At 50.0% G+C, this 12,121-nt stretch overlaps 6 protein-coding genes across 6 annotated transcripts; all 6 read right to left on the bottom strand.

Moving 5' to 3' along the window:
• Positions 1 to 513: 513 nt before the first annotated feature.
• On the bottom strand, positions 514 to 2,502 carry N7525_003780 (type-X family DNA polymerase; the record flags this gene model as incomplete). The annotated part of the gene is made up of 1 exon (XM_002558762.2): positions 514 to 2,502. The coding sequence occupies one exon, from the start codon at positions 2,500 to 2,502 to the stop codon at positions 514 to 516; it is 1,989 nt and encodes a 662-aa protein (XP_002558808.2).
• Positions 2,503 to 3,320: 818 nt separating this feature from the next.
• N7525_003779 (uncharacterized protein) lies at positions 3,321 to 3,521 on the bottom strand (the record flags this gene model as incomplete). The annotated part of the gene is made up of 1 exon (XM_061212821.1): positions 3,321 to 3,521. One exon carries the CDS (start codon positions 3,519 to 3,521, stop codon positions 3,321 to 3,323), a length of 201 nt encoding a protein of 66 aa, XP_061069842.1.
• Positions 3,522 to 3,720: 199 nt separating this feature from the next.
• Positions 3,721 to 4,706, bottom strand: N7525_003778 (uncharacterized protein; the record flags this gene model as incomplete). Its single annotated transcript, XM_061212820.1, has 3 exons — positions 3,721 to 4,182; positions 4,240 to 4,282; positions 4,579 to 4,706. 3 exons carry the CDS (start codon positions 4,704 to 4,706, stop codon positions 3,721 to 3,723), a joined length of 633 nt encoding a protein of 210 aa, XP_061069841.1.
• Positions 4,707 to 5,302: 596 nt separating this feature from the next.
• N7525_003777 (uncharacterized protein) lies at positions 5,303 to 6,941 on the bottom strand (the record flags this gene model as incomplete). Its single annotated transcript, XM_061212819.1, has 2 exons — positions 5,303 to 5,744; positions 6,700 to 6,941. 2 exons carry the CDS (start codon positions 6,939 to 6,941, stop codon positions 5,303 to 5,305), a joined length of 684 nt encoding a protein of 227 aa, XP_061069840.1.
• A 658-nt stretch (positions 6,942 to 7,599) lies between these two features.
• Positions 7,600 to 9,377, bottom strand: N7525_003776 (HoxN/HupN/NixA family nickel/cobalt transporter; the record flags this gene model as incomplete). The annotated part of the gene is made up of 7 exons (XM_002558764.2): positions 7,600 to 8,225; positions 8,287 to 8,432; positions 8,496 to 8,774; positions 8,825 to 8,910; positions 8,966 to 9,038; positions 9,107 to 9,117; positions 9,171 to 9,377. 7 exons carry the CDS (start codon positions 9,375 to 9,377, stop codon positions 7,600 to 7,602), a joined length of 1,428 nt encoding a protein of 475 aa, XP_002558810.2.
• Positions 9,378 to 10,501: 1,124 nt separating this feature from the next.
• On the bottom strand, positions 10,502 to 11,665 carry N7525_003775 (uncharacterized protein; the record flags this gene model as incomplete). The annotated part of the gene is made up of 1 exon (XM_061212818.1): positions 10,502 to 11,665. The coding sequence occupies one exon, from the start codon at positions 11,663 to 11,665 to the stop codon at positions 10,502 to 10,504; it is 1,164 nt and encodes a 387-aa protein (XP_061069839.1).
• Positions 11,666 to 12,121: the final 456 nt, after the last annotated feature.

Here is a 12,121-nt window from a genome sequence, read left to right as displayed (position 1 = left end):
AAAGGTTGGTAGATTTGTATCTTTGTGTACCTTATGCTTGTTTCCTTTTTCTCTGGGTCGTCCTTTAGCCATGCGATTGGTGTGGAGGCTGTGACATATTACTTTTTACTTGTTTACCTGATCTGTGGTTGTAGGTGAGTCTTCAAAAGTTGCAAAACTTGAACATGACATGATTCAGTAACGTTTTCTAATTCATTTTGATACTGTAGATTACATGTGTAGACATGGAAGCTGGTCTGCTGATACTATTCTGTATTCTTCGAATCTTTGGCCAGGTTGGATGACTCGAAGCTTCATGCGTCAGTGTCATCACTAGATTCTTCCAAGCAGAAGACCTTGGAGCACTTTAGTGTACTTCCTCTTTTATGAATCTCTTTGAAATAGTATGTGAGATGGTGTTCAATACACATTCAACAGTACACATTACCAACATATGATGTTTTTACATCCGATATGCTCTGGGCAGCCCAAATATGCAGAATATACCTCTTTCTCCCGAGACCTGGTCAGTTTCTATCTCGAGCACCGTTCTTCTGGTGGTCTCCAGCCTATCCCCAGTCCCTCCATCACAAGTTTCTCCCTTTCCTCCCAGGTCTCTCCGTCACGTTCCAGGTCAACCTGTCTTCCACTAACTCGGTCTCTGACACCACTCGAATCAAACTTCAATGAGCGTGCCTTCTTCGCATACCGCCGTAGATCTCGCTCGAAAGTCATATCACCAGACCAGCCGAGCACCGTACATCCGACCGTTCGCCAAGGCGATATAATGATATCGACACGACGATGGATATTTGGATTTTTCTTTTTCCCCTGATGTTCATTATGCCCAGGAGTGGTGTCGTCGAAATCCGGATCTTGCCAGACAACCAACGCCTTATCCAAGGTATCAAATTTCCTCCGATCATCGCCATCAAAAGGCAACGTCTGCTGCTCCCGCAGCGAAGAAGTCAAATGCAGCGCAAGCGTATGGGTGATATAACGTTCCGCCTCAAGACTCGCAACAACATCAACAACCAGATTCCGAGTCACCGCGTCATCACGATGACTCACCACAATATCAACATCACCACTGAGTTCCTTCCCACGACGATATCCACCAACAATCACACACTCAATCCCGTTCCCCTCTTCTCCCCGAACCCGACCAGCATGATCCCGGATAACACTAGCAATCCCCTCGCTCTCAGCACGGGGAACACCCTCCAGGAACTCCTCGTAGAATTTCACTCCAATCTGCTGCACGCGCGAAAGCGTATCCCACCCATGCTCGACGATATCATCCAGATCCCGCCATCCACGCTGGTAGAAGTCGCGCGCTGTCTTCGCGCCAACGCCCCAGATCTGGTAGAATGAGTTCAGAACACGGAGCATGGGGTCCGTCTCCAGTGCTTCGGCAGCGGCGACGTTCCCGTCGTCGTCGGTATGTTCGCAGCCGCCGTGTTGCTGGAACTGGAAGAATAAGTCCGCGATCTTGGCATTGCACCCTGGTAAAGCGAGGATCTCGCTCGGTCGCTGGATGGGATGTGGGTATGCTGCCAATGCTGCGATGGAGGTGCTATAGGCGCGCACACCGATCTCGTCGAGGGTGAGTTCGCGGATTCGTCTAATTTTCACAAGTTGCGAGATAAAGTCTTCGTTTGGAGGATGTAGAGGTGCTGAGCGTAGACATGCGTATACGACATGGTCTCGGACCCAGTCTGGTTGTGGGGGTGCGTTTTCAACTTCCTTTTCGTGTTCGGAGGTCGTCTGTCGATACAGCGTTGGTCGGTGGCGCTGTGAATATCCATCAGGGGGTTCTCTTGAGCGCCGTGCGTGGATGTGGTCCGGAGGGGGGGTTCGTGGTGTTGGTAAACCAGCATCCTGCTTTGCACGCTCGATGATTTGGTTTGACTTTTGTAGGAGGTTTTGCTTATTTTCTGCCCCTGTCGTAGGAGGAGGAGAAGGGATCTTTCGCCCACGGTAGACAACGAATGAATCCTGAGATACACATTTGCCGGACGTGATAGAGGCATCCAGCCACTCGAGCTTCAAGACTGTGATTGAATCCTTTATTGCCTTTGCCTCTCCCTCTGGAATCGGGTGCTTTGGAGAGCCATGCTGGTTTGTGGTTCCGTCCTCGCCTTCAGACCCAGTACTGAGATCAATAATTTCAACTGGGACATCCTTTGTCCCATCGTACTGAGCTGTGCGCCTGCGCTTGACAGGAGGCTCGGCACCACCAGTTGACTTCGAAGCTGAGCTGGGTATGAGCTCCTCTGTCCAGACACCCCGGGTGCGCAGTTCTAGCGCTGCACGCTTCGCGCGCCCGACTTTCCCCAGAACGAGGCCAGCTTCGGCAATGTCGTACGTCAATCTCCCACCATAGTCTATCACCCGGCCTTCAACCTCGTCTAGCTCCTCCAGGGAGAGATGCATTGGCAAAATGAAGATGGGTGGCTGGGACGAGAAGATGGAGACATGCTCGGTCTTGTCCTTTAGGGAAGAGTCCGGCCATGCGATCATGATTGTTGATAAATTCAGAAAGATGAGTATATGATAGGTCTGTATTATGCAATGGTCAAACACGCCAGATAGGTCCTTCAAGAAGCGTGCTCATTCTTTTGCTGGGATTGGTCCATTGAGACGAACACTTATTCGGGCCGAGTAAGTGAGAAAACCGCAAATACAATTTTATACAGGCGTGCTATGCAGAGAATCCCATCTTACTTTGCTGAAGTTGTGCTGAGACGTTGATTTAGGATGGGATTGACGTCACTCTGGAGCCTAAGGCACCAAGAAGTATATAAAACTTAAAAGTGAAGTGCCACTTTTGTACGCAGTACACCGTAATGAATAATAAAACAAAAATGATATCGGAACACACTGGAAGTTGAAATTGGTCAGTTGCTTGGAAGACTACAAGATGAACTTGAAAGATGACCACGAAAGTTCCTCGTTGATTCACTGTGTACGAAGTGGTCCAATATGACGAGAATGCTATGGAGGCATGATACATGAAGTGATTTATCGGCAAAAATTGCAAACTTATGACAAGAACCAACACCGCGTCTGACCTGTGGCACAGATATATGAATCCTGGACAGCCCAATTTTTGTGCATCCCACAATACCAGCCAAGCCTGCAATGGATGTGTAGAAGAACTGACTCTCGGTCTTTGGCTGGAGAGATAGATCCTGCGGTGGTTGGGTTGATAATTTAGATTTTGGTTCTTAGATGTAGAGAGTGACCATACGTGAAGCGAGTCACCAAGCTTTGGAACAAGCAATGGTGCTATGTCCTGGGCTTCTTGTGTTGTTGTTTGAAAGTGGGTTGGGATCGAACTAGGTATCGATGTTGTGATTGCCATCGATGCTGCGATTGGCGATGTCGTTGAGAGCAGGACGAGGATACAACGCTTCGATGGTTGCTAGCAAGAGATGCGAGGAAAGCACCGGTAAGACGCATCTGACCAAGAAGGTCGATAAAGCCACTTGTGTGCAGGTTGGACCGCGAGGATTCACGCGAGGGCTGATAGGGAACATGGTAATTGTCGGGAGTGGTGATTGAAGGCAAGGGGAACATAAAAGGCGAAAAGAAGATTGACCATAATCGTGATCGGGGCAGCTGGCGAACCTGTTAGCTTGCCCCGAGGCAGATTATGGTGAGGAGCATTTAAAATACCAACCGGAGTGGGTTAATCGAGGTGATTTGTTGAAGTAGATTTGCTAACGTAGTGGTTGACTAGACCAGCCTACCGATTGTCCTGAAGGCAAAGCCTGCCATGGTCAGGCTAGATGTGGTTTGTTGACGTGGATTTGTTGAAGTAGATTTGTTGAGGTGGATGGTTGACCAGACCAGCCTGCCGTTTTTCCTGAGGCCAAGAGGACCGACACGGTGAGGCTGGAAGTGGTTGATCGAAGTGGATTTGTTGACCAGCGTGCCGACTGTCGTGTAGCCGAAGACGGCCACGGTTAGACTGGAAGTAGGTTGGTGAAGTGGGATGATGGGAATAGATAGTTGACCGGAGTGGTAATCGAAGGGGTTTGTTGATTTGATTTGATTGAAGTGGATTGATTGACCAGCCTGCCGATTGTCCTGAAGCCGAAGCCCGCCACGGTCAGACTGGAAGTGGTTGAATGGGGTTCCAAGGTTGATTGAGGTGGTTAGATAAGGTGGTTGGTCGGGATGGTTCGTTGAATCGAACTGATTGAAAGCATAGTTAGTCGAAGTGTATTTATTGATTGAAGTGTACTAACTTACCAGGCTGCCGATCGTCCTAAAGCCGAAGCCCGCCGCAGTCAGACTAGAAGTGGTTGATTGGGGTCATTGATAGAGGTGGTTGATCGAGGTTGATCGAGGTATTGATCGAGGTGGTTAACTGAGGTGTATTGGTTGCCCAGCCTGCCGATTGTCCTGAACCTAAAGCCCGCCACGCCCAGACTGGGAGTGGTTGATTAAGATTCATCGAGGTGGGTGATCGAGGTGGTTGATCGGGGTGGTTGGTTGAAGTGGGTTGATTGGAATAGATAATTGAAAGGTGAATAGTTGACTAAACCAGTCTGCCGATTGTCCTGAAGCCGAAGCCCGCCACGGTCAGACTGGGAGTGGTGGATCATGGTTGATCGGGGTGGGGATCGAGGTGGTGGATTGGGGTGTATTGACTCACCAGCCTGCCGATTGTCCTGAAGCCGAAGCCCGCCACGGTCAGACTGGGAGTGGTGGATCATGGTTGATCGGGGTGGGGATCGAGGTGGTGGATTGGGGTGTATTGACTCACCAGCCTGCCGATTGTCCTAAAGCCGAAGCCCGCCACGGTCAGACTAGGAGTGGTTGATTGGGGTGGTTGATTGAGGTGGATAGTTTACTGAACCAGTCTGCCGATTGTCCTAAAGCCGAAGCCCGCCACGGTCAGACTGGGAGTGGTTGATTGGGGTGGTTAATCGAGGTGGATGAGGTGGATGAGGTGGTTGATCGAGGTGGATAAGGTGGATAAGGTAGTTGATCGAGGTGGATAAGGTGGATAAGGTGGTTGATCGAGGTGGATAAGGTGGTTGATCGTGGTGGATAAGGTGGTTGATTGGGGGTTAGTTGATTGGGGTGTATTGACTGACTAGCCTGCCGATTGTCCTAAAGCCGAAGCCCGCCACGGTCAGACTGGTAGCGGTGGATCGGGGTGGTTGATCGAGGTGGTTGAGGTGGTTGATTGGGGTGTACTGATTGAAATAGAAAGTTAGTCGAAGTGTATTGATTGAAGTGTATTTACTGACTAGCCTGCCGATCCCTGAAGCCGAAGCCCGCCACGGTTAGACTCGAAGTGCGTGATTCAGGTGGTTGATTGAGGCCGTTGATTGAGGCGAGTTGTAGTGGGTTGGTTGGAATAGATAATTGCTCGAGGTGGATGGTTCACACGACCAGTCTGCCGATTGTCCTGAAGCCGAAGCCCGCCACGGTCAGACTGGGAGTGGTGGATCATGGTTGATCGGGGTGGGGATCGAGGTGGTGGATTGGGGTGTATTGACTCACCAGCCTGCCGATTGTCCTGAAGCCGAAGCCCGCCACGGTCAGACTGGGAGTGGTGGATCATGGTTGATCGGGGTGGGGATCGAGGTGGTGGATTGGGGTGTATTGACTGACCAGTCTGCCGATTGTCCTGAAGCCGAAGCTCGCCACGGTCAGACTGGTAGTGGGTGATCGAGGTGTTGACTGAGGAGTATTGACTCACCAATCTGCCGATTGTCCTGAAGCCGAAGCCCGCCACGGTCAGACTGGGAGTGGTTTATCGGGGGTTGGTTGATTGAGATGGATAGGGTGGTTGATCGACGCGTTCACCGAGGTTCCGCCATGGTCAGACTGGGAGTGCGTGATTTGAAGTAGGTCGATTGACCAGCTCCTGATGGATGGTGGATGGTTGACCGAATGGTTTTGACTAGATAGATCCCTAAAAAGCAGAGGAGAGACAGTTTCCCTGCGTCAGCCACTGGACTGGTTAGGTCTTCCACTCATTGCGAGCCAAAAGAACCATTGGGGTTGATAACGCTAGAGTTCTCACCTGGTATGAAGATCGAATTGTCTGGATGAACGATTGATTCGGTGGTTTGGTTGCGTGGTTTGACTGGATCATGGACTGGATGATTGACTGGATGATGATTGACTGGATGATTGATTGGGTGGTTTGACTGGATGATTGATTGGATGATTGATTGAATGATTGATTGGATGATTGACTGGGTGGTTTGACTGGATGATTGACTGGATGATTGACTGGATGATGATTGATTGGATGGTTGACTGGATGGATGGATTGGCTGGATGATTGACTGGATGATTGACTGGATGATGATTGATTGACTGGATGATGATTGATTGGGTGGTTTGACTGGATGGATGGTTTGGCTCGATGATTGACTGGGTGATTGGATGATTGACTGGACGGTTTGACTGGATAAATGATTGGATGATTGATTGGGTGGTTGACTGGATGATTGACTGGATGATGATTGACTGGGTGGTTTGACTGGATGATTGATTGGATGTTTTGATTGGATGGTTTGGCTGGATGATTGACTGGATGGATCCCTAACGGCAGAGGAGAAACAGTTTCCCTGCGTCAGCCACTGGACTGGTGAGGTCTTCCACTCATTGCGAGCCAAAAGAACCATTGGGGTTGATAACGCTAGAGTTCTCACCTGGTATGAAGATCGAACGCAACTCTGGAAGTACTCGTCACAGTAGCTTGGAAGGTGACCGTGGTGGACAGTGCTCATGGTGGATGGTCCTGAGGCATGACCAAGATGGAAGGTCCATGGTGGAAGGTGACCACGGTGGTTGGTCCTGAGGCATGACCAAGATGGAAGGTCCATGGTGGATGGGGTCATGGTGGAAGGTGAGCATGGTGGATGGTCCTGAGGCATGACCACGATGGAAGGTCCATGGTGGATGGGGTCATGGTGGAAGGTGACCATGGTGGATGGTCCTGAGGCATGACCACGATGGAAGGTCCATGGTGGATGGGGTCATGGTGGAAGGTGAGCATGGTGGATGGTCCTGAGGCATGACCAAGGTGGAAGGTCTATGGTGGAAGGTGATCATGGTAGAATGTTCGAATGCATGGTAGGGATCGAAAGTCCAAGGTGGATGGGGCCAAGGTCCGAGGTCCATGTTGGGTAGGGTCATGATGGAAGGTCCTGAGGTATAACAAAGAAGGAATGTCCATGGTGGATGGGGTCATGGTGGAAGGTGACCGTGGTGGAAGGTGGGATCTTGAAAAGTGGAGGTGGGATCTCAGAAAAAAAGAAGAGATGTGGAGGAGAGAAAGAAAGAAGAAGAGAAAATCTGGGGAAGAGGGGGTATTTATACTTTTTCCAGTGGCTGAAGGACAGGAAAGCACTGGGGTCGGCGACGAGTTCTGACAAAATGGGAAGGAACGCGGGTGAACCCATAGAGACACGTAGAGACACGCGTAACCTTCCAGGTCGTAGTTTCCCTACGGGCCCTGGATGCTTACTTGGGTACATACACCCGTGGACCTGTCGAGGCTACGCGATGGAAGATATATGGATATTAAGAACAGTTCATTTCGAGAATACCAACCAGATTATACTAGCTAGGATGTAGCAACACCTACATGATGTGGTCTTCAAGTCTCGACTCTCCAGTCTCCTTAACAGCAACCCGAGACGCAGGCCCCTTCCCAGTGACCTCAGTAGCTGTACCCTCGTGCTGAGTTCGACTGGTCTCAGTCACAATGGCACCGTAGCCAGGAGCATCGCCACGAGAAATATCGTCATCAGTATACCTCTCCACATCATTGGCGACATGCTTCCCATGTCGCTGATCCATCCATCTGCGCCATGGTTTGTAGACTAGAACGCTCAACAGACCAAAGACAATAAAGCAACCACAAATACCACCGCCAATAGCATCGTAGTAGTCACCAGCAACCTGCACGCCGTCCCAGAATTTGCCTTTGGCATCCGTAACGTTCAGGATGAGAGTGAGCAGCTGGATTATGCCAATCACAATCGCCACGATGACGGTTAGTGTGGTCAGCACGATTGAGTAATATAGGAATGCGACTGGGTCACGGTGGTTGTTTTGTGATTGTGGAAGCTCGTCCGGATCGGTGGCTGTTGATGAGGTGTCTGAGACGTCGCTTGTTGGCTTTTGCGGGAGGAAGTTGGCCGCTGGTTGGATGTAGAGGGAGAACATCAGGGCTCCGTCGATTGTGTCGAGGAGACACATACCGGCTGAGAACGTTAGTCAGAGCCGAAGGAGGGCATTAACCGGCCCGCATATGAGGATACTAACCTGTGAATAGAGCCGGGAGAATGAGAATCACCCAGAAGGATGTTCCCTTCGCTGCTTCGATGGACGAGATCCCAAGTAGAGCAATCTCGGAGGAGGTGTCGAAGCCAAGACCGAACAGAATTCCGAGGGGATACATTTTCCACGACCTAGACAAGAATACACATCTGTCAGACAATGCGAAGGATCAATAGCTTGACCAGCGAACATACCGGTCAATCAGCTTGAACATTTTCTTCAAGACCGAGAAAAGGATTCCTCCACCCTCGATCTTCCACGCTTCATCTTCATGGCCCTCGGGGAGATTGAAGACCTTTTCCATCTGCTTCACGAGTTTATATAGGATGTACGCATTCATAAGACCAAGCAGGATCAGGAACGCGGCGCTGACGGAGGTACCAATGATTCCACCGACCGTGCTGAAGCTGTCGAAGCGTTCTGAGACCGCTGCTGCTGTGGCTGCGACGACAATAGATGTGATGATCACGATACTGGGCTGGGTTAGCTTTGGTTTGATATTGAATGAGGTGACTGTGCTCACGTTGAGTGGCCAAGCGAGAAGAACGTGCCCACGGTAACGGGCTTTTGCCCCGTTGCCAGGAGTCTTCTAGTCATTAGATCTATAGCCTATAGACCGACACTGTTAGTCATTTTGTCTGTTTCCTAGCTGGGTTCGACATACAGAAATGTGGTCTGCATCGAATGCATGTCTCAATCCAAGAGAATAGGCTAGGGCAGCTGTCGAGACCAGCGAACTGTATCCCATGCAATTAGTATATGAAATAACCTTTAATCCATGTAATATCCACTAATGAAGACTCACTGATGGTAACTCTATAGAAGCATTAGCGAATCAATCCAATGTCACACAACATATCAAGACATACCAGCACAATAGCCGCCGCCACCCAAACTATGATATTCAACAACGCAATAAAGGCAATAATTCCAATGGCGCGAAGGGGAATCTTCCTAATACCGGGCATCTTGCTATGCGAGCGCTCCGCACTGCGAAGAAGTGGCTGCAGGCTCCATTTGCGGTCGCTGTCTAGACCGCGCAGGTCTGTATCTACGAGCTCATTGAACCCCGACATGGTGAATTTTCTCAGCAGTTTCTGTAAGATATAAGTACGAATATCTAAATTTCGGGGAGATGATGTTCAATTCTTTAAATGATTTTAAAAGACAGAAGAGGGGTTATTATACGCAGCCCTGCAGCTCTTAAACTTTAGATAACTCCGCCAAGTCCCGATTCTGCCAAGCCTTGCATGCATCTATATGCCATTGCTTTCGGGCAACTTTGCAACTTTGTCTTCCGTCATGTGTAGATGCATGATTCTGCATCGGAATTTTGTCTGAATCATGGAGCCAAATGCCATGGATGCTCATATCCCATCCAGAATGCCCACGGTGTGGTGTACTATGTTGAATGGATGGGATAACGGCGAGTTCCGATGCCGATAGGAAACGTCCTCCATTATTCACAACTTACATTCCGATGTGTCAATGGCTCCAATAGCTTAATTCTAATATTCGACACCCACTATAAATCGTTTTCCCGTGTCTGTGATTGGGTGGGCTGTCTTACTTCGCCGGTCGCCGAGCTTAAGCGGGGCCATGCTATGGCCGCTCGGCGAACTAACCGGATGCCGATTCATCTAAGCTTTTTGATACAGGGCTGTGGATGAGTCGATTGTTTTCGGGTTTATTGGTTGGCTTGTTGAGATTCTGCATGGATATTGGGGCATCGTATTATTCGTTGATTAAAGGAACTTGTATGGATATCTTCCAAGTGAACTATATACACTGTGTGAATTGAATTTCACAACGATTCAAATACTTTGCCAATTTTCGTCCTGACAAGCTTCTAAATCATTATCGTATCATCATTACGGTGCCAAGGAGCTCTTGGCGCTAGTCCAGACAGATACCGGGGCTTTCCTTTTGCACCCGGTGTGTCAAGACTGGGCAGTCTGTCCTTCGCCAAAATGGCCTGTAAAGGCCCAGCATTGGCGGAATCAGATGTGGGGAAGACATAGAGACAAACTAGCAACACGGGCTAGCTGTAATTGTCATCTGTCTCTTCATGGTCCAGCTCAATCGAACCCAAACAAGCGTGAGGGATGGGATGTGAGCTCAAACCTCACAATAAAGTGTGAGATTCGTGACAGAACTACCAGGGAGTTGTTTTATATATCAACCGAACCAGAAATCAAGTTCAAGCAGCGGCCAGCACGGTCGGCGACGGAGTCCACTTAGTAACCTTAGGTTGCACACGAATATCCTGGCTGACAAGGATATTCCACTCATTCCGCGTGATGGGAGTAACATCCGACGCAGAAAGAGGCGTCTTGGGCCCACGCTTATTGTGCCCTCGCATCGATGGTGGAGGGTGTCTCCGACCACGCACAGTCTGGATGGGCGATCTCTTCACTTCGCGATGGCGTTCAGCTTTCACTCGGATAGGGATCGGATCGGCCTTGGGCTTCAAGAGAACTCGCTCGACTTTGGGCTGGGCTTTCGCTTGAACCTTTGCCTGGACTTTGGGTAGGACCTTCATTGTAGCCTTTGCTGGAACAACAGCCTTCGCCTTGGCCGGAACTGGCGCTAGGTCTAAGGCTGGGACTGCCTCTGGGGCTGGGGTTGGAGCTGGAGCTAAAGCTGGAGTTTGAACGGGAAGAATGATAGCATCCTGGTTGTGGACATTCTTGTACGCAACTGCGACGGCAGTGAGCTGCTCATCCGGGACATCGAGTTGCTCATAGATGCGGTGGAAGAAAGCTTTGCTGAAAGGGCGACCGGAGAAATCTGCGACGATGCGGTGGAGTAGCCGGATGCAGGACGACATTGATTGTTCGTTGTTGCGGGAAAAGGGGCGGGTAGAGAGGATGCACATGCGGCGCTTGAAGGTATAGATACGGTCCATGTTTAGGAGAGTTAGACCCTCCTGGCTGAAGATGACTTCGTTCTGGAGAATGGACTGCTTGACGAGGTGATCGTTTGCCTGGCGCTCATACTGGCTGCGGCTGATGGCGTCGGTCCAGCCGGGGCCGAGTGAGAACTTTTTCGAGGCTTTAGCAATGGCGCGCTCGAGTACTCGCCATGCTTGGGGCTCGATTGTGTGGATGGGGATGATCATTAGGTCGGAGGGTTGGCCGGTCGGGTAGGGCTTTCCGCGGCCGATGAGGAGGGTGACGTGCATCATTCTTTGTTGGAGTTTGCTGGAGATGTATTCTAGAGCTGGGAGTAGGGATGGTGTGACAGTCTCGGAGTCGAAGCTGAATTCTGGAGAGAGTGGTGGAGAGATCATATCGTTGGTGAGGGTTCTTGGTGAACTGGGGACATAGATGCCCGTTGGGCGGGGGAGACGCATTCCACCCATGGTGTTGGTTATTTGGGATTTGAGATCGATACACGAAGTAGGGGAAATCCCCTTCTTTTGTTTGAAGAGCTGGAAGTTGAAGAATCCAGATGCTCGACTGCCGCCAGGCCCTGATATAGGGGACAACAGGGGAATCGACAATTAATTCCCCCCTCATGTCTTCAAGTCTTGACATGGAAAACAGGCAAATTAGCTACTGTTTAATAATTCTAATGGTAGTAAAGTCCACCTTCATTGCACGAATCATAATTCTCCGATCAGCGCGATAAATAATATAAAAATACTTGTAACCGCTGCGGCGTTCACCACCCAATAGACGACCTCCATTGATCGCTGTCCTCATGCACGTATGCACGCCACAGCACATTTTCAAGGCTTTGGATTTGCAGACCAAATGGCCCCCACCTAAACACCCTGATCACATTTCCACCATCCAGGATGTTGGTAACGTTGACT

This window comes from Penicillium rubens (assembly GCF_028828025.1).
Source record: "Penicillium rubens strain IBT 27055 chromosome Unknown utg000002l_segment0_segment0, whole genome shotgun sequence".
NCBI lineage: Eukaryota > Fungi > Ascomycota > Eurotiomycetes > Eurotiales > Aspergillaceae > Penicillium > Penicillium rubens.
This window is presented reverse-complemented; position numbering and strand designations above follow the sequence as displayed.